We start from the raw sequence: 23,020 nt of genomic DNA, 5'->3' as shown, positions 1-23,020 counted from the left end.
GGCAAACATACAGTAAAGGTAGTAGATCAACCACTTATAAAGCCAGCAGGACAGAAGGTCAACAGACAAATGCATAAGATTATATGTACTCACAATGAGTAGTTAAGGGATATTCAAAACAAAAAGATGTAAAATATGACATCAAAAACATTAAATGTGTGTGGGGGGAAGATGAAGAATTGTTAGAATTTATTCAAACTTAGGACATTATCAACTTAAAATAATCATATATATGATTATATGTTGTTATATATGAACCTCACGATAGCCACAAACCAAAAACCTGTAATGGATACACACACAAAAAAGAGAAAGGAATCCAAACATAACACTAAAGATAGTAATCAAATCACAAGGGAAGAGTCTAAAAGAAGAAGGAACAAAAAAGAACTACAAAAACAACATGAAAACAATTAACAAAAGGTCTGTAAGTACATACCTATCAATAATTACTTTAGTGTAAATGGTCTAAATGCTCCAATCAAAAGACAGAGAGTGGCTTAATGGATAAAAATCAAGACCCATATATATGATGCTTACAAGAGACTCACTTCATATCTAAAGACACACACAGACTGAAAGTGAAGGGATGGGAAAAGGCATTCCATGTAACTGAAAACAAAAAGAAAGCCCAGGTAGCAATACTTATATCAGAAAAAGTAGATATTAAAACAAAGACTGTAACAAGAGACACAGAAGGACATTATATAATGATGAAGGGATCAATCCAACAAGAAGATATAACAATTGTAAATACATATGAACACAACATAGGAGCACCTAAATATATAAACAAATATTAACAGACATAAAGGGAGAAATTCACAGTTACATAATAATATATAATAATAGTAGGCAACTTTAATACCACTTACATCAATGGACAGATCATCCAGACAGAAAATCGATAAGGAAATACTGGCCTATATGACAAGTTATAGTGGATGGACTTAATAGATACATACAGAACATTTTATCCCTGAACAGTAGAATACACATTCTTTTCAAGTGTACATGGAACATTCTCCAGGATAGATCATATTATAGGCCACAAAACAAGTCTTAATGAACTGGAGAAGACTGAAATCATATCAAGCATCTTTTCCAACCACAACACTATGAGATTAGCAATCAACTACCAGGAAAAAACTGCAGAAAACACAAACATGTAGAGGCTAAACAACATGTTACTAAACAACCAATGGATCACTGCAGAAATCAAACAGGAAAAAATACCTAAAGACAGATAACAACCACACAATTATCCAAACCTATGGGACACAGCAAAAGCCATTCTAAGAGGGAAGTTTATAGCGATACAAACTTAACTCAGGAAATAAGAAAAATCTCAAATAAACAACCTAACCTTACATCTAAAGGAACTAGAAAGAGAAGAATAAACAAAACCCAAAGTTAGGAGAAGGAAAGAAATAATAAAGATGAGAATGGAAATAAGTGAAATATAGACCAAAAAACCAATACAAAGACCAATGAAACTAAGAGCTAGTTCTTTGAAAAGATAAACAAAACAAGCCTTTAGCCAGACTCATCAAGAAAAGAGAGAGAGCGCCCAAATAAATAAAATCAGAAATGAAAGAGAAGTTACAATCAACACCACAGAAATAAAAAGGACCATGAGAGATTACTACAAACAATTATATGCCAATAAAATGTACAACCTAGAAGAAATGGATAAATTTCTAAAAACATAATCTCCTAAAACTGAATTAAGAAGAAATAAAAAATATGAACAGATTGATTACCAGTAATGAAACTTAATCAGTAATTTAAAAAATTCCAACAAAAGTCCAGGACCAGATGGCTTCACAGGTGAATTCTACCACACATTTAAAGAAGAGGTAGCACCTACCATTCTCAAACTATTTTAAAAAATTGAAGAGGAAGGAATGCTTCTGAACTCATTCTACGAGGCTGTCATAAATCTGATGCCAAAACAAGACAAAGATACCATAAAAAGAAAATTATATATCAATATCATTGATAAACATAGATACAAACATCTTCAATAAAGTATTGGGAAACTATATTCAGAAATACATTAAAACACTCAAACATCATGATCAAGTGGTATATCAAATTTTATGATCATCTCAAAAGATGCAAAAAAGCTTTTGGCAAAATTCAACATCTACATTTATGATAAAAAGTCTTAACAGAGTGAGTATAGAGGGAGCATGCCTCAACATAATAAAGGCCATATATAACAAGCCCACAGTTAACATCATACTCAATGATAAAAAGCTGAAAGCATTTCCTCTAAGATCAGGAACAAGAAAAGGATGTCCACTCTTGCCACTTTGATTCAACATAGTACTGGAAGTTTTAGCCACAGCAATCAGACAAGAAAACAAAATAAAAGGACTCCAAATTGAAATAGAAGCAGTTAAACTGTCACTATTTGCAGACGACATGATACTATATATAAAGAATCCTAAAGATGTTACCAAAAAACTATTAGAACTTGGTAATGATCCATATCTTAATAAGAATTTGAGTTACATGAGTATATGCATTTATCAAAACTCAGCAAATACATGCTTAAAATTTGTGCATTTTATTGTATGTATATTATAGATCAAAGGAAAAATATAAACAAATATTGAACTCTACTTAGTGATATGTATGTTAGAATATTTAGGGATAAATATAGTAATCTCTGCAATTTACTTTGAAGTGCACCCAAAACAAGATGGATTAATGGATAGATATAAGGATAGATATGTGATAATGCAAGTATAATAAAATGTTACTGGTAGAATCTAGAAAAAAAATCACACACTATTAGGACTGATAACTTAATTCAGTGAAGTTGAATGTTATAAAATTAATATACAGATATCTGCATCTGTTGCATTTTTATACACTAATAATGAACTATCAGAAAGAGAAATTAAGTAAACAATCCCATTTACAATTGCATCAAAAAGAATAAAATACCTAGGAATAAATGTAAACAAAGAGGTAAAAGACTTGTACTCTGAAAACTATAAGACACTGATGAAAGAAATTGAAGATGACACAAATAAATGGAAAGATATACTGTATTCATGGATTGAAAGAATATTGTTAAAATGACCATACTATCCAAGGCAATCTACAGATTTGATGCAATCCCAATCAAAATACCAAAGGCAATTTTCACAGAACCAGATCAAATATAACTAGATGATTTAATTTTAAAATTTGTATGGAAACACAAAAGCAATTTTGAGAAAGAACAGAGCTGGAGGTATCATGCGCTCTAATTTCAAACTACACTACAGAGCTATGGTAATCAAAACAGTATGGTACTGGCATAAAAAGAGACACATAGATCAATGGAACAGAATAGAGAGCTCAGAAATAAACTCATGCTTTTATGGTTAGTCAATCTATGACAAAGGAGGCAAGAATTACAATGGGGAAAAGATAGCCTTTTCAATAAATGGTGTTGGGAAAACAGGACAGCTCCATGCAAAATCATCAAACTGGACTACTTTCTCACACCATATACAAAAATACTCAAAATGTATTCAATACTTAAATGTAAGACCTGAAACCATAAAACTAGAATAAAACATAAGCAGTATGCTCTTTGCCATCAATCTTAGTAACTTTTCTGGATCTGTTTCCTCACACAAGGGAAACAAAAGCAAAAATAAACAAATGAGACTACATCAAGCTAAAAAACTTGTTGCACCATGAAGGAAACTATCAACAAAATGAAAAGGCAGACTACTGAATGGGAAAAGATATTTGCAAACAATATATCTGATAAGGGGTTAATAACCAAAATATACAAAAAACTCAAACAGCTTAACATCAAAAAACCAAACAACCCAATTAAAAAATGGTCAGAGGACCTGAGTAAGATTTTTATCAAAGACATAAAGATGGCCAACAGACAACATGAACAGATGCTTAGCATAAAAACATACAAAAAACTCAAACAACGCAACATCAAAAAGCCAAACGACCCAATTAAAAACTGGCCAGAGGACCTCAATAGATTTTTTTCAAAGAAGACATACAGATGGCCAACAGACACATGAAAAGATGCTCAGCAGTAACTAATCAGCAGGTAAATGCCAATCAAAACCACAGTGAGGGGCTTCCCTGGTGGCACAGTGGTTGAGAGTCCGCCTGCCGATGCAGGGGACACGGGTTCGTGCCCCGGTCCGGGAGGATCCCACATGCCGCGGAGCGGCTGGGCCAGTGGGCAATGGTCGCTGAGCCTGTGCGTCTGGAGCCTGTGCTCCGCAACGGGGGAGGCCACAACAGTGAGAGGCCTGCGTACCGCAAAAAAAAAAAAAAAAAAAAAAAGAATATAAGGAGCAAAATCTGGAGAGTTCCCAAAGAGAAATGGTGAGAATCAGTAGAAGCCTTAAAAAATTCATTTAGGGGGCTTCCCTGGTGGCGCGGTGGTTGAGAGTCTGCCTGCCGATGCAGGGGTCACGGATTCGTGCCCTCGTCTGGGATGATCCCACATGCCGCGGAGCAGCTGGGCCCGTGAGCCATGGCCGCTGAGCCTGCGCGTCCGGAGCCTGTGCTCCGCAACGGGAGAGGCCACAACAATGAGAGGCCCGCGTACCGCAAAAAAAAAAAAAAAAAAAGAAAGAAAAAAGAAAAGACTCCGTCACCAGAAAAAAATAACTGCTTGGTTGGGAGAGGAAATGAACATTTATGGTCTATGTAATCCTTACCACAGCACTGTAAGGAAGTATTTTAGGCTTTGTTTTAAGGATAAAGAAGCTCAAGTTCAGAGAACTGAAAGACAGATAACTTGCTCAAGTGTTACGTGCCGAAGTTTCAAACTCAAGTTTGCCTGATTCTAAAGTTTGTACTCTTTCTTCTGTGCCAGTGATGATCAAACTTTAGCTCCCACCAGAACTACCTGGAGGACTGGTTAAGACACCAACTGCTGACTCCACTCCCAGAGTTTCTCCATTAGTAAGTCTGGGATGGGGTGGAGTAGAGAGTAGGTAGGTGGGGAGGGGAAGTGTCTACAAAGATAAAGAAAACCTGCTCTGGAGAGGAGCACAGTCTACTGAGGACTCCTTAAGACACAAATTGCTGACTCCAACCCTAGAGTTTCTCCATCGGTACATCTGGGATGGGGCCCATGAATCTGCATTTATAAGAAGGTCTCAGGTGTTGCCAATGCTGCCAGTCAGGTAATCATGCTTTGAGAGCTATTGCCCTATGCTGTTATTTCCTGACCTCACCTGGGAGCCTGTTAAAACTGCAGAATTTCGGGCCCCACACCAGAGCCAATAAGTCGGAATCTATATTTTAACAAAGTCCCCAAATAACTCACATGCACATTAAAGTTTGAGAAGCACTTCTATCACATGTCACTTATATACATTGCAATACCTTCTCTGATGGTAATGAACACAGTGTGCCATGAAATTTCTAAAGGATAACTACCAAAGCTTGATTGGTGGGCTCAAGGAAACCTTTACAACAGAACTGAGATGGAATCTTAATCTTAGGGGCTCTGAGGAAGGAGCTTGGTGCTTTTAAAGAACTAAGAGAAGTCCACAATGGGTGAAGTGTAGTGAGTTTGAGACAAGGTGAGGGTAGAGAAGCAAATGGAGCCATGCCTTGGAGTCATGCTAGGTCATCTGGATTTTATCCTAAGAGTCATGAGAAGGGTGCCCAATGATCCCCTCAGCCAACAGTGTGCTGGTAAACCGGCTCTCAGAAAAGAGCCTTTATCAGTAGCATTTGCCGATTTCTATGGCATAAGAACTCCCAGCGTGGCTGACTGCAAGCTAATGACGATTTAACAGCTGGCTCATAAAGTCTCTCTCATGAGTGTATATAAGCTGGCTCCAGCAAAGCACGGCCCTGGTTTATCTCTGTGTGACCTGAAGGGATCCATGTTGAGATGGTTCTTATATTAAATAGTAGTACACAGTGGCTGGAAATCAATGGCCTCAATCAACCAGGAATATATAAAATGCTCACTGGCTCTGGGAAATTTCTTCCCCTGTCTGTTTTACCTTTTTGAGAGGTTGAGACTTGGGCTTGGAACTCAGCAAATAGTGAGGTAGCCTCACTTTCTCTTTTCTTGCTTGTCCTGCCACATCCTGCAGCAGTGACTGGGTTGGAATCTTCAGAGGCACACACGATTCTGGTTCTGTTGGAGAGAACGCTGAAATGACACCACGTGGACGTTGCTTCCAAAGACATTCAAGATCATACCAGAGCATAGAAGAACATAGAACCAACTTGGGAAATTTTCTTCTTTCCTTCTTAAAGAGCTTATTTACAGGAATAAAGGCTTTTATGCATTCTAGTGTTCTAGCTTTGCATTTCACAAAGAGATTTTACCTAAAATTAGTCTTAACAATCCTATGAGATGGGCAGGGCAGATGCTATTAGCATCACCTTCTTTTCAATAAATGAGAAAAATCAGATGCTAAGAAATGGAGTGACTTGCCTGTAAATCAACAAGGCACAGTTCGATAAAATGTTGACTCTCAAAGATTTCTTAAAACTAATGAGGAAAAAAATCTTAAGAATTTCTTTGTTTCAACTAGTAAATTTATAGTTTGAAAAACTATTGTAGCAATCATAGATAATTTAAGCCAAGGAATCAAATCCCCAGATCACTAAATTTGGTGAAGGAGGGAGCAAAAGTAGATAATCTACACAGCTGTAATTTTATGTATTTTTCCAAATATCCAGGGGGTTTAATAAGAATTGTGTTTTAGATCAGCATATTTAAACATCCTTTCTTGAATTTAAGTCATCAAGAGAGGAAAGGGAAGGGAACCAATATCTGAGTGTCCACTGTCTGCAGGCAAGCACCACATGCATGTTTTTACATACAGCATCTCACTTAGTTCTCATAAAGTCCTCTGAGCTGAAGGTAATGGTAATTGTAATCTTTGTATGCTGAGCATTCTCCCCATTGCCCACCTCCGCACCCACTCCCAGCACACATACTTCTAGTGCCACAACACCCCTGGCCCCAGGCATCAGGATGGTGCACGACCCATGCAAAGCCAACACAGGCCCTTCACCTGGATATTTCCTGAAGCTGACCGGGATGATCCCATCTTGTCCATTGGGTTATGGGTCTGGAAGAATCAGAACCTTGGACCTCTCTGATCATGTCCCTGACACATGGACATAGCCTGTCGTTTGTAGGAGAGGATAAAACCAAACAGGGCAGCAGTCCCAAATTTTTTGGCACCAGGGACCAGTTTTGTGAAAGACAATTTTTCCATGGACGGCGGTGGTGGGGGTGGGGAGATGGTCAGGCGGTAATGCGAGCGATGGGGAGCGGCAGATGAAGCTTCACTCGCTTGCCTGCTGCTCACCTCCTGCTGTGCGGTCCGGTTCCTAACAGAGGGTTGGGGACCCCTGAAACAGGGACAAGTAAGGATGTGACAACACAGAGGCAGGGAGATGCCTAGAGAGACAGACAATCAGACGCAAACACTCCCCTGAAAAGCTTGAGTGCCTGCATCCTGTCATCCCTGGGCTAGCACCATAGCCACTTTTCTGTGGTTTGCTTTTGAGCATCAATAAACACCACCCCACCCACTGGCTTTTTTGTTGTTGTTCAATGGGTTTGAGATTCAGTTCTCAAATTGAAGAGTCCTGACTAATATAACAGTAGTATCTCTTTTCTACAGATGAGGAAACTGAAGTTAAAAAAACTTGTCCTGGAAACTAAAAAGTGGCAAGGTGGGATGTATACCCAGGTGTGTCAGATTCCACAAGGATCACACTCCTGGTAGTGTAAGATAATAGAAAATGTATATTCATCTCTGCCCCTGGTTCCTGGCAGGGCACTCCTAAATCCCTTGTGATTTCCTAAGTGATAAGAGTGTTAGGAGTATCTTTAAATATTTGGTCTTTGACCCTGATTCCTGACACAGAGCTCCTAAATCCCTTGGAAATTCCTGGGTGATAGGTGTGTCTTTTGACCTGAATGAAGTGACTCTTGGTGGGCTCCTGGATAGCTTCAGGATGGGGGCTGGTCATCAGGAAAACCAAGCCATGATTAGAAGCTTGGAACTTTCAGCCCCACCCCCCCATCTTCTGGGAAGGAGAGGGGACATGGAGATGGAGTTAATCATGCCTACATGATGAAGTCTCCACAAAAGTCCCTACAGCACAGAGTTCGGAGAGCTTCCGAGTTGGTAAGCACATCCACAGGTCGGGAGGGTGGTGCACCACACCACCACAGGGACAGAAGCTACCATGCTAAACCCTTCCAGACCTTGCCCTGTGTACCTCTTCCTCTGGCTACTCATCTCTGCCATTTATCATGTCGCCTATTATATAATAATATATGAGTTCTGTGAACTGTTCTAGTAAATTATGGAACCATAAAAGGAGGTCATCGGAACCACAATTTATAGCTGATTGGTCAGAAGCACAAGTGACAACCTGTACCTGTGGCTGGCATCTGAAGTGGGTGGTGGGCAGCCTTGTGAGACTGAGCCCTTAACCTGTAGCGTCTGTGCTAACTCTGGTTAGTGTCAGAATTGAATTGTAGGACACTCAGCTGGTGTTGCAGAATTGCTTGGTGTGAGAAAAAAACATGCATATCTGGTCACAGAAGTGTTCCATATGAGTAGTGAGTTTTTCCTAGACAACTACCCAGTGTGTCCCAAATTCACCTGTGCTTCATAATCCCCTGGGCTGACTCTGGTAAAATAGAGATTCCCTAGCCACATACCAGATAAGCTGTATTTCAGACCAGAACAGAATCAGAATCTCTGGGGATGGAGCTCAGTGATCCGTGTTCTAATGTATTTATTCTCTTTGGTCACTGCTGCCTACATAGGCAACCATTCTAATGGCTTGATGTGTCTTTTTGCTTGTATTCTTAGCATATGCATATTACTGTCTTATATGAATGCATTTTACCAGTCTAATGGGTATCAAATAATCTCTCATACTATTATTATTAATAGTAAATACTGATACGGAGTTTCTCATGTGCCAGGCACTGCTGTAAGCATTTTACATATACTAACTAATTTAATCCTCACAACCCTGTAATGTATATACCATTATACCCCCTTTACAGAAGAGGAAACAGGAATATATAGAGGGGTTAAAGAGCATGCCCACTGTAACATAGTTATTATATGAGGAGTCAGGTAGAGCCTTACATAAGTTATAATATAAGTCATATTATATATATGTCATTATATAATTATATAAGTCATAAACTATTATATAAGGAGTCAGGTAGAGCCTTAGCTCTGCTGTATACCATACTGCCTCCCATAATAGATGGATTATTATCCACTGAAGCCTACCCAGGGCTTCCCTAGGGATGGGGGGAGGAGGAGGGAGTACTTGAGGGGCTTGGAACAGCAGCTGGTCATGAGCTGATACAGAAGTATTTTAATACTTAACAACTGGGGGACTTCCCTGGTGGTCCAGTGATAAAGAATCCACCTTACAATGCAGGGGAAGTGGGTTCAATACCTGGTCAAGGAACTAAGATCCCACATGCCATGGGGCAACGAAGCCCGCCCGCCTCAACTACTGAGCTCGCGAGCCTCAACTAGAGAGCCCACGCGCTCAGGAACCTGCGTGCCGCAACTACAGAGCCCACGCGCCCTGGAGCCTCCACACCACAACCAGAGAGAGAAAAGCTGCATGCCACAACTAGAGAGAAACCCGGGCACCACAACGAAGAGCTCATGTGCTACAAGGAAAGATCGTGCGTGCTGCAACTAAGACCCAATGCAGCTAAAAGTAAATTAAATAAATAAATAATCTTTAAACAACTGGGATAGTCCAACTAGTGGAATCATCTGAAATTACGGCTGAATCCGACACAACTGAAGAGCAAGTAATGGTTCCCTGTTTCTATGCTGAGGTCGACTGTGGTATTTATGCACAATAATGTTTTGGTTTTGGTTTTTTGCCTCCTCTCAGAGCATAGCTTTATGTACTTCATCTCTGAGCACGGCTTCCCTGTAGATGGAGCGTATTTCTCTGCCCTGTTGACTCTGAGCTCAGCCTTAGGACTTGCTCTGACCCATAAATGTACGTGGAAGCGGCTGCGCCAGTTCTGAGCAGAGGCTGAGAGCGGCAGCCCGCAATCCACCTCTCTTGATGGTCCTGATCCACTTCTCCTGAGCTCCGACCCTGTGTCCTGAGGACAGCCAGCCACAGAGGGTGGGGCTCCTTCATCACGGGAGCAGAATACACCTGAGCTCTGCCTGCGGCCGCGGGTGTGCTAAAAAAAAAGCTTAACAACTGCCTCCCTGGAGAAAAACCGACCTGGTTGGTACACTTTGCAAGTGTGTGGCATTTGCTGATTTCTCACGGTGGCTGACTCATGCTCTCAACGTAGTGTTGTTGAATGTGGGGCTGGGAAGAGACAGATCTCAGGGGCCTGGTGCCGACTCCAGCACATGCTGCCTGCAGGCTGCACAGTCAGCTCACAGCCCCCAAAACTGGTTGCTTAGCCACTATAGGATTTATGCAGTGTTATCATAGCGAATGCTGACAAGTTCAGTTTTATTTCACCAAATCCAAATCTCCTCTGATTCTCTTTTATTTCCCAAACATTTCTTGTACTAGTACCAAATAAGAATACTCTGATCTACTTACAATGGCTTCCAGTTCATTTCTACTCAGGCTTTTGAACACATTCTTTCTTTTTTTGTGTGTGTGTGTAAAATACTCTTTTCTCTTCCCTACATCTGGAGGGTAGTGTAGTAAACTATAGAGAATTCAGAGTCAAAAACTCATTTTCTGGCCCTGGCGCAGTCCCAAATTTGCTGTATGATTTTAGATGCTGCTTGACTTTCTCTAGGTTTCAGTTTCCTCAAGCGAAATGAGGTTTATCTCAGGTGATCCAATCTTAAACTTTAAAATCTATGCAATTGTATTTATTCTTTAAGACCACCTCTCCCATAAAGTTTTCCTCACTGCTTGTGTTAATCTCTTCCTACTCTGAACTTCTTTAAACTTTATTGTTTATATCAAAACTTAATTTACCACTTATAGTGGAATCACATGATTGTCTCTTATTAGCTCAAGTATTTCAGCGTGTAGGGGTGCAGTAGGTGTCCCTCTTGTTTCAAAACAATTTTTTTGCTCCTTCAAACACTCCCATTCCTTTGACTCTCATGCCATCGTACTGTTTTACCTACGACATCTCCAAGTAGTTGTCAGTTACTGACCTTCTCAATCATTCCCTTGATTCATTGCAGATCTTTACACCTTGGATGGTCTTCCACTTCATGGCTTTTGGTGACATCCCCTGGATGACCCATCCAACACCCTGTCTGCTCTGATTTTTCCATCGCCCTGTTTCTTCATCTTTTCCTCTTCTCCATCTCAGAAACTCCCATGGTCATATCTTTGCCCTTGGCAACACCAATAATTTTACCACTTTCCAAATCTCTGTTTCAAGCTACCCTCTCTAGATCACTACTTCCTATTCTTCTAGCTTATTACTCTATCATATCTGTCAAGCAATTATTTGACCTTCTTGAGACCTCTAATCAGTGGACACTGTCACTTTAAACAATCAGTCACCCTTTCTTGTTTTGCTTTCCTGTTTCTCTGGAATGGATTTTATATTCTTATCATTATATCCATTCCTTTGCCATCACACTCACTCATCTCCCCAATACCATGTATCTGTATTCTTTCTCCTTTCTCCTGTCACTGTGCATGAGGTGACCTACTCACAACCGAGGTCAAATCTGCCACTCAGGGTCTGCCCCAAATGTCATGTTCTCTCACCTTCTTTAACACTTTGCTATCCTGCAATCAGGCTCCCTTCTCCTGCATAAGTTCTCTCTTCCTACAGAATTATCATCATTTGCAAATCAACATGCTCTAGTATGTCTAATTTTTTATAAACCTCTCACTTGGTCACACATCTCCCTCTAGCTGCCGTCCCACTACTTTATTCTTTTCCGCAAAACCCTTAGTTACATCTATGTATTGCTGCTGCTGCTGATTCCGCTTTAGCCATTCTACACATAAGCAGTTTCAGTTGGCTTTGGTCTCCCCCGTGCCCTGGAACTGCTCTTGTCTAGATCACCAGTGATCGCTATTGCCCAATTCCATGGTTATTCTTTATCTTACTCGACTTTTGAGGAGCACTTAATATACTCGAAACACTCAGTCATTTTCACACCCCTATTTTTAATCTACCTTGCTGGCTTTTTCTTCTTAGCTGCCTTAACTGGCTCCTCCTCTGCCTGATTTTTACATTCTAGAGTTTGCCTTAGGTTGGTTCTCAAAGCATGGCCCTGTATCAGCACCATCAGCACCATCTGGAAACCTGTTACAACTACCAATTCTCAGCCTCACAACTGGTCACATTAGTTAACTTAGGAATCACCCTTGATTCCTCTTAGTTCTCACCCTCATGTCCAATCAACCAGCAAGGCCTGATGTCTCTACCTCCAGGATATATTTCCAATGAATTTGCTTCTCACCATCTCCACCTCGAGCTCCTTAGTCCAGGTCTCTGTCCACACTCACACGTATCTTCTGTTGCTTCCTCCCTGCTTCCACCTTCCCCATTTCTCCTTTCCCTCGCCATGAGCTATTGGCCACACATCTACCAGAGGGATCTTTTTCAAATATAAATTAGTCAGGTAACGACCCTGCTGCTCAAAACCTTCCAGTGGTGTTTGACTACAACTCCACTTAGAATAAAACTCAAAGTTCCCTATGCAGCATCACGAGATCTCACTGCTGTCCCTCCCTCTGACCTCATCTTCTACTTGTTCTGATGCCCATTTTCTTCCAGCTCCATGCCTTATTTTCTGTTTCTTCTCTCCTCAGGGCCTTCATATTTGCTGTTCCCACTACCTGGAATATTCCTTCCCCCCAGTCTTTGAATGGCTGCCTCCTTCTTGTCCCTCTTGTCTCAGTTCAAATGTCCCTTCACAGAGGGGCCTTCAAACCCCCTAGTGGAGTGCTGTCTCTCTCCCCGAGACACTCTCCATACGTTATATTGTTACATTATGTGACACCATTTATTATAATCTGAATTTGATGTGTTTACTTATTTATTGTCTAGGTTTGCCCATAGCATGTTCAGCTGCATATGTCTTTGGCTTCTTAATTGCTGTATTTCCATGCCTAGAACAATGCCTGGCAGTGAGTAAATCACACCCTAAATGAATAAACCTTATAAGAGAGATAAGATTAAATCAGGAAGGCAAAAGGCCTGTACAAGGTAAATCCCTAATTCACCTGTAAATGTGGCAAGATGCTCCCTCTATAAGAGGTAACTAAGATTCCCAGATTCCCAGCAGATTCCCAGCTCACTTTCAATATGGAACATGCCCACAGGAATCAGCAGATTCCCAGCTCACTTTCAATATGGAACATGCCCACAGGAATCAAGGGGTGCAAATGTATCTACACAATTTAAATTACTGTTTTTCTTTCTTTCTTTCTTTTTTTACCACCCATATTTGGTTGAATTAACTGCTGTGAAATCAGTGTAATGTGACTCCACGGGAACTAGATATTATTCTGTAGTATTCCACACTTCAGTTTCTGCTACCCCAATAAGTCGATGTGCTGTGCAAGACAGAGACTACATCTTACGTTTCTCTTCTAGCACCTGCAGAACAAGGAAGTAATAGGTAAATCTAAGTCCAACTACCAAATCACTGGCTGCTCAAACAAAGCTACCAGGTTCCTGAGTTTCAGTAAACCACACAAGCTCTTAGAACCATGAGGGATAAAATAGAATAATAAATGAATCAAAATAAAATAAAATGAAGAAATAAAATAACAAATCTTAAAAAAAATTTTGTCATCTCTTTCCTTCAATGTGGGACTTGTAGTCATTCTCAAAATATTTTTTGAGATACTTTGCTGTGCTAAGAAGCCTTACAAAGTCCCATAGGTTCAGGATCCATGACCCTCTAGAATTTTTTCTGTAACCGCCAACCATGCCCTCAGTCCCCAGGGCCATCTCCCATACTCCAAAAAGAAATGATGTTCAGTGTTGAGAAACAATGAGATAAAGCAAATGACTGCCATACCTTTGATAGATGCTGTTAAATTTTCAGTTTGTTTCTGGCTAGCAGACTCCTTGGTATTCACAAAGTTCTCCGATTTTGGAAGACTAAGCGTATCTGAGGATTCCTGTTCTGCAACTTTATTTTTCTGGGAATCTTAAAAAGAAAACCAGAACAAATATTTTAAAATGATATTCTGGACAATGATACAATGACTACTAATGTTTGTATTACAATGAACAAGGGGCCTTTCCCCCCACCGTCTTTAGAAAGACTAAATGGAAGAAAGCCATTAAGAGGCTGGGATTATCATTATATGACAAATGTTTGCCATTAACAAACAGGACAGTATCTGTAAAACTCAAACTCCCAAGGAGCTAGCTGGTTCTTTCCGGGCCTTATGACCACATAGTAGTTGTTACCTTGTTGGCTTATGAAACAGGGACCAGGTAATTTGGCCTACTTTTACTTGGCAAGAGTAAATAAAAGGTGATATTTTTTAAAAAGTTTCCACTCTTAAATAGCTCTTTATTAAAATGCACTCTAAGAAATCAGTGCAAAATGAAACAAATTTTAAATAAATATATCAAGCACTGGGGATGCAAACACATTTCAACTTGTGTGTACACCAACCCTGGTTAAATGGTGGTGGCTGCCCGGAGGACTGTGTTGAAGAAACTGTGGCCTTGCCCCCTTTCAAGGGGAGAGTAGGTTTGATTGGTTAGTGTCTTCTGCCCAGGGTGCAGGTGGCAGCACAAGCACCATCAGACTTCATCCCTGATTTAGCCCCATCACATCTACAAGTCATTGTTCCAGCCTTAATCTTTGCTTTGCAAACTCTGTGGTAATTGGCTGTGCTCATTCCAGGCAGCTGAATTTGTGGTATTGTACAGTAGAAAATCCCTCTATCTGGGCATTTTAACCACCCAGTTTATTAAAGAGAAGCACTAAATTTTATGTCATCCCTAAATTCTTCAACATGCATCTCCTGAAATGAAGACATTCCCCTACACATCCACAACAGCATCACCAAACCCGAAAAAAGTTACAGTAATCCAACAATGCCCTCTCATAGAGTCCCTAAATCAAACTCATGTAATTCATCCAAATATTTTTGATAGCTGTTTTTTTCTCAATCCAGCAACCAAAATGTATGTATCACAAGTAGTTTTTATGCCTCTTTTGTCTTTTTTATTATAGAACAATCACCTCATGTTTAAAAAAATTTTTTAATGACATTTACTTTTTTTTTTTAACATCTTGATTGGTGTATAATTGCTTTACGTTGTTGTGTTAGTTTCTGCTGTATAACAGAGTGAATCAGCTATACGTATACATATATCCCCATAACCCCTCCCTCTTGTGTCTCCCTCCCACCCTCCCTATCCCACCCCTCTAGATGGTCACAAAGCACTGAGCTGATACCCCTGTGGTATGCAGCTGCTTCCCACTAGCTATCTATTTTACATTTGGGAGTGTATATATGCCAATGGTACTCTCTTACTTTGTCCCAGCTTATACTTCCCTCTCCCCGTGGGTACATCTCTGGGCTTTCTATCCTGTTCCATTGATCTATATTTTTGTTTTTGTGCCAGTACCATACTGTCTTGATTACTGTAGCTTTGTAGTATAGTCTGAAGTCAGGGAGTCTGATTCCTCCATCTCCATTTTTCTTTCTCAAGATTGCATTGGCTATTCAGGGTCTTTTGTGTTTCCATACAAATTGTGAAATTTTTTGTTCTAGTTCTGTGAAAAATGCCAGTGGTAGTTTGATAGGGATTGAATTGAATCTGTAGATTGCTTTGGGTAGTAGAGTCATTTTCACAATGTTGATTCTTCCAATCCAAGAACATGGTATATCTCTCCATCTGTTTGTATCATCTTTAATTTCTTTCATCAGTGTCTTATAGTTTTCTGCATACAGGTCTTTTGTCTCTTTAGGTAGGTTTATTCCTAGGTATTTTATTCTTTTTGTTGCAATGGTAAATGGGAGTCTTTCCTTAATTTCTCTTTCAGATTTTCCATCATTAGTGTATAGGAATGCCAGAGATTTCTGTGCATTGATTTTGTATCCTGCTACTTTACCAAATTCATTGATTAGCTCTAGTAGTTTTCTGGTAGCATCTTTAGGATTCTGTCATCTGCAAACAGTGACAGTTTTACTTCTTCTTTTCTGATTTGGATTCCTTTTATTTCTTTTTTATCTCTGATTGCTGTGGCTAAAACTTCCAAAACTATGTTGAATAATGGTGGTGAGAGTGGGCAACACTTGTCTTGTTCCTGATCTTAGAAGAAAGTGTATTCTGTTGGTTTTGGATGGAATGTCCTATAAATATCAATTAAGCCCATCTGGTCTAATGTCTCATATAAAACTTGTGTTTCCTTGTTTATTTTCATTTTGGATGATCTGTCCAGTGGTGAAAGTGGGGTGTTAAAAGTCCCCTACTATTATTGTGTTACTCTCGATTTCCCCTTTTATGGCTGTTAGCATTTGTCTTATGAATTAAGGTGCTCCTATGTTGGATGCATAAATATTTACAATTTTTATATCTTCTCCTTGGATTGATCCCTTGATCATTGTGTAGTTTCCTTCTTTGTCTCTTGTAATGGTCTTTATTTTAAAATCTGTTTTGTCTGATATGAGAAATGCTACTCCAGCTTTCTTTTGATTTCCATTTGCAAGGAATATCTTTTTCCAACCCCTCACTTTCAGTCTGTATGTGTCCCTAGGTCTGAAGTGGGTCTCTTGTAGACAGCATATATATATGGGTCTTGTTTTTGTATCCATTCAGCCATTCTGTGTCTTTTGGTTAGAGCATTTTATCCATTTGCATTTGAGGAAATTATCGATATGTATGTTCCTATTACCATTTTCTTAATTGTTTGGGGTTTGTTATTGTAAGTCTTTTCCTTCTCTTGTGTTTCCTGCCTAGAGAAGTTCCTTTAGTGTCTGTTGTAAAGCTGGTTTGGTGGTGCTGAATTCTCTTAGCGTTTGCTGGTCTGTAAAGGTTTTAATTTCTCCATTGAATCTGAATGAGATCCTTGCTGGGTAGAGTAATCTTGGTTGTAGGTTTTTCCCTTTCATCACTTTAAATAAGTCCTGCCACTCCCTTCTGGCTTGCAGAGTTTTTGCTGAAAGGTCAGCTGTTACCCTTATGGGGATTCACTTGTATGTTATTTGTTGCTTTTGCCTTGCTGCTTTTAATATTTTCCTTTATATTTAATTTTTGATAGTTTGATTAACATGGGTCTTGGCGTGTTTCTCCTTGGACTTATCCTGTATGGGTCTCTCTGCACTTCCTGGAATTGACTATTTCCTTTCCCATATGAGGGAAGGATTCAACTGTAATCTCTTCAGATATTTTCTCAGTCCCTTTCTTTTTCTTCTCTTCTTCTTCTGGGACCCCTATAATTCGAATGTTGGTGTGTTTAATGTTGCCCCAGAGGTCTCTGAGACTGTCCTCAATTCTTTTCATTCTTTTTTCTTTATTCTGCTCTGCAGCAGTTATTTCCACTATTTTATCTTCCAGGTCACTTATCCGTTCTTCTGCCTCAGTTATTCTGCTATTGCTTCCTTCTAGAGTATTTTCAATTTCATTTATTGTGTTGTTAATCATTGTTTGTTTGCTCTTTAGTTCTTCTAGGTCCTTGTTAAACATTTCTTGTATTTTCTCCATTCTATTTCCAAGATTTTGGATCATCTTTACTATCATTACTCTGAATTCTTTTTCAGGTAGACTGCCTATTTCCTCTTCATTTGTTTGGTCTGGTGGGTTTTTACCTTTCTCCCTCATCTGCTGCACATTTCTGTGTCTTCTCATTTTGCTTTACTTACTGTGTTTGGGGTCTCCTTTTAACAGGCTGCAGGTTCATAGTTCCTGTTGTTTTTGGTGTCTGCCCCCAGTGGGTAAGGTTGGTTCAGTGGTTGTGTAGGCTTACTGGTGGAGGGGACTGGTGCCTGTGTTCTGGTGGGTGAGGCTGGATCTTTTCTTTCTGGTGGGCGGGACCGAGTCCTGTGGTGTGTTGTGGGGTGTCTGTGACCTTATTATGATTTTAGACAGCCTCTCTGATAATGGGTGGGGTTGTGTTCCTGTCTTGCTAGTTGTTTGGCATGGGGTGTCCAGCACTGGAGCTTGCTGGTGTTTGAGCGGAGCTGGGTCTTAGCGTTGAGATGGAGATCTCTGAGAGCTCTCGCCAATTGATATTAGGTGGGGCCAGGAGGTCTCTGGTGGTCCAGTGTCCTGAACTCGGCTCTCCCACCTCAGAGGCTCAGGCCTGACACCCGGCCAGAGCACCAAGAGCCTGTCAGCCATACGGAATTATCAAGGTAGTGGTCACTGGCAAGTGAAACCACAAGAGGAGAGGCCCGTGCTGTGCCTGGTTCTGCTGAGCACTTTTCAGACATCAGCTCATTCTGGCAACAGGGCGACTGGGTCAGCGAGGCAGGATGGTGTCCATGAGGTGGGCGGCACTCAGCAGATGGCGAGGCCTGAGGCGCCCTGTCGAAGCCCTTGGGAAAGGCCAACGGGGGCCAGGACTCCGGCCTCCTGCGGCTGCAGCCTCTTTAGTGTCTCCTTCCCGGCGTCAAGTTGCTCTCACTCCTGCTTTGGTGGCCGTGCCTTTACCCTGAGGTTCTTCATGCAGTAAGCGCTCCCTGAGGTGATGCGTGAAAAGCGTGGGCCTCACTGAAGCGAGAGAAACGGGGATGGAGCCATGGGGCCAATGACATTGACTTTTTGGAAGAGCCCGGGTCAGTTGTCTTATTAAATGTCTACATTCTGGTTTGTCTGATTGTTTCCTTTTGATTAAATTCAGGTTAAGGATTTTTGGTGAGAATTCTACACAGGTTCTAGGAACAATATTCATATTGCATTATATGAGAAAACAGCTAATGCTAGGTTGTCTCACATATGGTAGAAGTTTGATCACTTGGTTAAGGTGGAAAATGCCATCTCCCTCCATTGTAAAGGCATATTCTCCTCCTCATAATTAGCAGGTAATACGTGAGGTGATACTTGGAGACCATGTAAATGTACTGTTCTCCAACAACCTTTCATTACTCCCTTGATTTTTAAATTAGTCAGGTCTTCTTAATGCTTTTAGGTAAATTCTAAGCATACAGGATGAAAACTAAATTTTATTTACATTTTAGTTTCCTCATATAACTCAGCCAAATCTATAATATATAGGTCACACTGTGTTATGTCATTAGCTGTTACTGAGACAAAAAGTGGTAGGAACTAGTTATGTTCTACATTAACAGGAATAAGAGCTACATGAACATATTACCTGGAGGAAGACTGGATGTATTTTGAACAGCTGTTTTGCTTGCATCCTTGTCTTTCTTGGTAAAAGAAGGCAAGTTTTTGGAAAGGGTGTCCAGATAATTAAACTTAAAGGAAAAATCAAAGATTTATTTTAGACTTACACACAGCTGAAAGGCAAGTGCTACAAGCATGATAAGCTGGTAAGCAGTGATAAAAGCATATTTTTTAAGGCCCTGAAAAGGAAGTTTGCAAATTACAAGTTGTTCAAGAAACTAATTAACTCAATTCTGGATTTTGTTAATTAGTCATAATTTCCCATAATTTCTTGTCAGGCAGCCTCTGGTTAATAATAACATCTGGAATTTTCATTGAAGCACAGGGAGTTCTGAACACATGAAAATCCTCCCTTTGCTTGAGAGTTTCAAGGTTTCATAGGAAAGGAGAGCCATGTTCTCCTTCCATGGGCTTCCAAGAACTCACAATCTCTCAGTGTTGCCTCAGCAGCTGATGGGTGAGGACATTTCAATAGAATAAAAACTTCAAAATGGGATTTATCGGAGGATAATCATCAATAGGGAGAATTCAACCCAAAAAGAGCTTAAAATAGATGGGAGAACATAATTAATAGTGATAATGCAAGGCAGGGAGGTAGAGCTGTAGGAATACACTGGCAAAGAATTTCCCTCTCACATGCTGGTGAGGACATGATTTGAAGAGCATGGGTTAGTCAATTGGGTTGATGCTTGAAGCAGGAAAGAAACATCAGGATAGGTAGGTTACATTAAAAGCACAGGCATTGTATCAACTTCTATGAAGACTCATTCAATTTTTGTTAATTACATTCAATTACCTGAGACTGATATAACTTGCTTAGTTCAGATTTGTAGTACGGAGATATTGCTTTGTTCCTAATTTCCTTTAGATAGTTTTGTGTTTTTTCAATTTCCTTCCTGGTGGATATTTCCATAACGATGCAAAAGAAGACACAGAACATTAACGAAAAAGTGTTATTTGCTTTTGTTTCAGCTCTAAATCCCACAGAAAATGGGGATCACTAACAAAACTGGTAAGAATTAACTCGGGCATTTTTTTGTCAACTTGTTTCAGTTCATCTTCTGCTTCTTCTAGAATCGGTCACATTTCTGACCTCAGAAATTAGACTTTCATGTGAGACAGGAAATAATGATACCAGCTGGTAGTCTGGTTTTACACTTGATCTCAAAAGGCTACAAACCACATGGATGACCTTTTTGCATGTCTTTCCGTTTCTCTGAGGTTTAATTGACAGCTAGATTCTACTGATTTCCGAAATTTCAGTAGCAGTGGTAACACTGAAACCTGGGGAATGAATGGCTTATGAATAATGCAATTAATGATCACAAAGTAAAATAAAAACAATCATAATCTTGCTAGCTGACTTTCCATATTAGAAAATGTACTGGGGAGGCAATAGTCCAGCTAAAAACTACACTTCCCAGCCTTCCCTCTATATACGGATAGCCAGTAAGATGTAAACTGAAGTCACTGGGTAAGACTTCAGAAAGCTTTTAAAGAGGGCTAACTCAGCTGGAAGGCTTTCCCTTTGTCCTTGCTTCATCTCTTTTCCTACTTCCTAAAATATGAATGAAATGGCTGTAGCTGCAGCAGTCATTTTGCAACTATGAAGCAAACTTGAGGATGGAAATCATGTGCTAAGAAGGATGGAACAGAAGAAAGGAAGGAATCTTAGTTCCTGATGATGATGTGGCACTGCCTGCCATGGACTGCCCACTTCGGACTTCTTTTACATTAGGAAAAACAAACTTCTTTCTTGTAAAACACTGATTTGGGGGTTGTCCGTTAAATGCAGCCAAACCTAACCCTATCTGAAAAAATTTTCATTTTTAAGTGCTTATTGCATGCCAGGAAAACTTTGCAAAGTACTTTGCATTTAATCTTACAATAACTCTATGAGTTACTATTATTATTCCCATTTTATTCATCAAAAATTCAAGGCATAGAGAAGTAAGTAGTAAGAAGTAAAGTCTGAATTAAAATCCAGGTTGCCTGCACCAAAGCCCATGATCTTGAGAAGTGCTTATGCAAGTCAGCTGTTAGTGAACTGACAGAGATCTTAGATACTAGGTGGTCTAATCATCCTCATTTTATAGATAAGCAAACTGAATTCCTGAAGTAAATTTTACTGAAGTAAAACAACCAGCTGGAATCATACAGTCTGCCAATAATCAAATTGGAGCTGATTCTAGGTCTGCTGGCTCTAAGAACAGTGCTCTTTCTCTTATACTAGATGGCCTCTCTGGAAATACTGGCTGAATGAAAATCGTCTTATTTAAACAGCTTGAATTTCTCATTAAAATATCTCTACTGCCTCACTGGATTCGTTCATCAATCTATGGCAGTCTGGCTACTGCCTATCAATCTATTAAAATTGTTCTCACAAAAGAAATCAATAAACCTTCCAACCGATAAGCACAAATTCCTCTCTTCATTCTCCTTTCTGATTCTTCCATGGCATCTGACATTTGTTGACTACCTTCTATTTCCTTGAAACTTTCTCCTTCCTTAACCCTCCTCCCCTGTCCATTTTCCATGTTGCCAGCCCTTCTCTTTCTAGGACATATATCTAATTATGTGTTTCACTTTCTTCTTCAAAAACTTTTGTTGGCTTGCCATTCCTACCTATGGGTTAAAATTCGAAATTGTTAATGTTTCAAAAATTTTTAAAAATGTGAATGGATAACACATGCAAATGTACATAATTCAAAAAGGAGAAAAGAGTACATAATGAAAAGGAAGTCCATCTTGCACTATCCCCTAACCTCCCAGTTTCCTTCTCCACAGGCACTCACTGTCACCAGGCTCTTGGATATCCTTTCAGGGATATTCTACAGGACAGTATATACTTCTAGTTTGACCTTGTATAGAGGGGTGGCCCATGAGACCTAAGGTCTTATCTCACTACTTCTCCAACACATTCCACAAGGTAGCCCAGACGTTTTTATTAAGAAGCGTATTCATCCTGGGAGTCATTCTGGAGAGGAGCCATGCAAATGTGTACAGTGGTACCATATGTACTACTATACACTCAATAAATATATCTGGCTTCCTTTCTTTAGGGCAAGAGGGCTGGGGTTGGAATCCTCAGCTAGGATTGAAAGGAAACCAGAGCACATAATGCTTAGAGCACATTCCTCGTGTGCATTGTAAGAATCCTTGCATGTTTACAACTATGCTCTGCATTAAGTTCTAGAATATTTATTAGTATATTAGAATTACCAAAGCACAGAGAATACCTGAGAGTTCCCTTGCTTATGAGAGAGAGAGGATCTACCTAATGGTCAAATGGTAATGGTCAAATGGGCTTCCTCAAAAGATAATAAGGTCACTGCCCAAAAGATGACTGCTGGGCAGAAATGTAGCAGAATTTAAAGAACATCCGGGAGCCTGGATGGTAGGACTTTGCAACCCCCCCAATTCTAAAATTCTATGACTCCACCAAACTGGGTCTTTCACATGCTTATTTTATGTATAGTTCAGGGTAGAATTACCTCTTTTGAGCTAACTTTTCTTTCCAGCGCTTTGTTGTTTCTGTGTGCCTGTGTAAAAGGAAAGGAAAAAAAATATGATGAAAAAGGGCAATGTTCTCAGCCTACAGATAATAAAAGAAAGCCCACCCTTGTATGATAAATTGTTAACAGCATGGAAGATGAAAGGCTAATTCCTTGATGTAGTCACCCACTGTATGACACCCGCGCCTCT

The 23,020-nt window shown here is 40.0% G+C and overlaps 1 protein-coding gene across 1 annotated transcript in view; it reads right to left on the bottom strand.

The window, feature by feature from the left end:
• Window positions 1-23,020, bottom strand: part of SPAG17 (sperm associated antigen 17) — a 222,916-nt gene that overhangs the window by 9,310 nt on the left and 190,586 nt on the right. Inside the window, 5 exon segments of the mRNA XM_012533757.3 lie at window positions 6,009-6,145; window positions 14,019-14,150; window positions 19,284-19,386; window positions 20,112-20,211; window positions 22,810-22,857. Coding sequence (XP_012389211.1) covers window positions 6,009-6,145; window positions 14,019-14,150; window positions 19,284-19,386; window positions 20,112-20,211; window positions 22,810-22,857 — 520 coding nt within the window.

The sequence above is a fragment of the Orcinus orca genome, chromosome 1, assembly GCF_937001465.1.
Source record: "Orcinus orca chromosome 1, mOrcOrc1.1, whole genome shotgun sequence".
Lineage (NCBI taxonomy): Eukaryota > Metazoa > Chordata > Mammalia > Artiodactyla > Delphinidae > Orcinus > Orcinus orca.
This window is presented reverse-complemented; position numbering and strand designations above follow the sequence as displayed.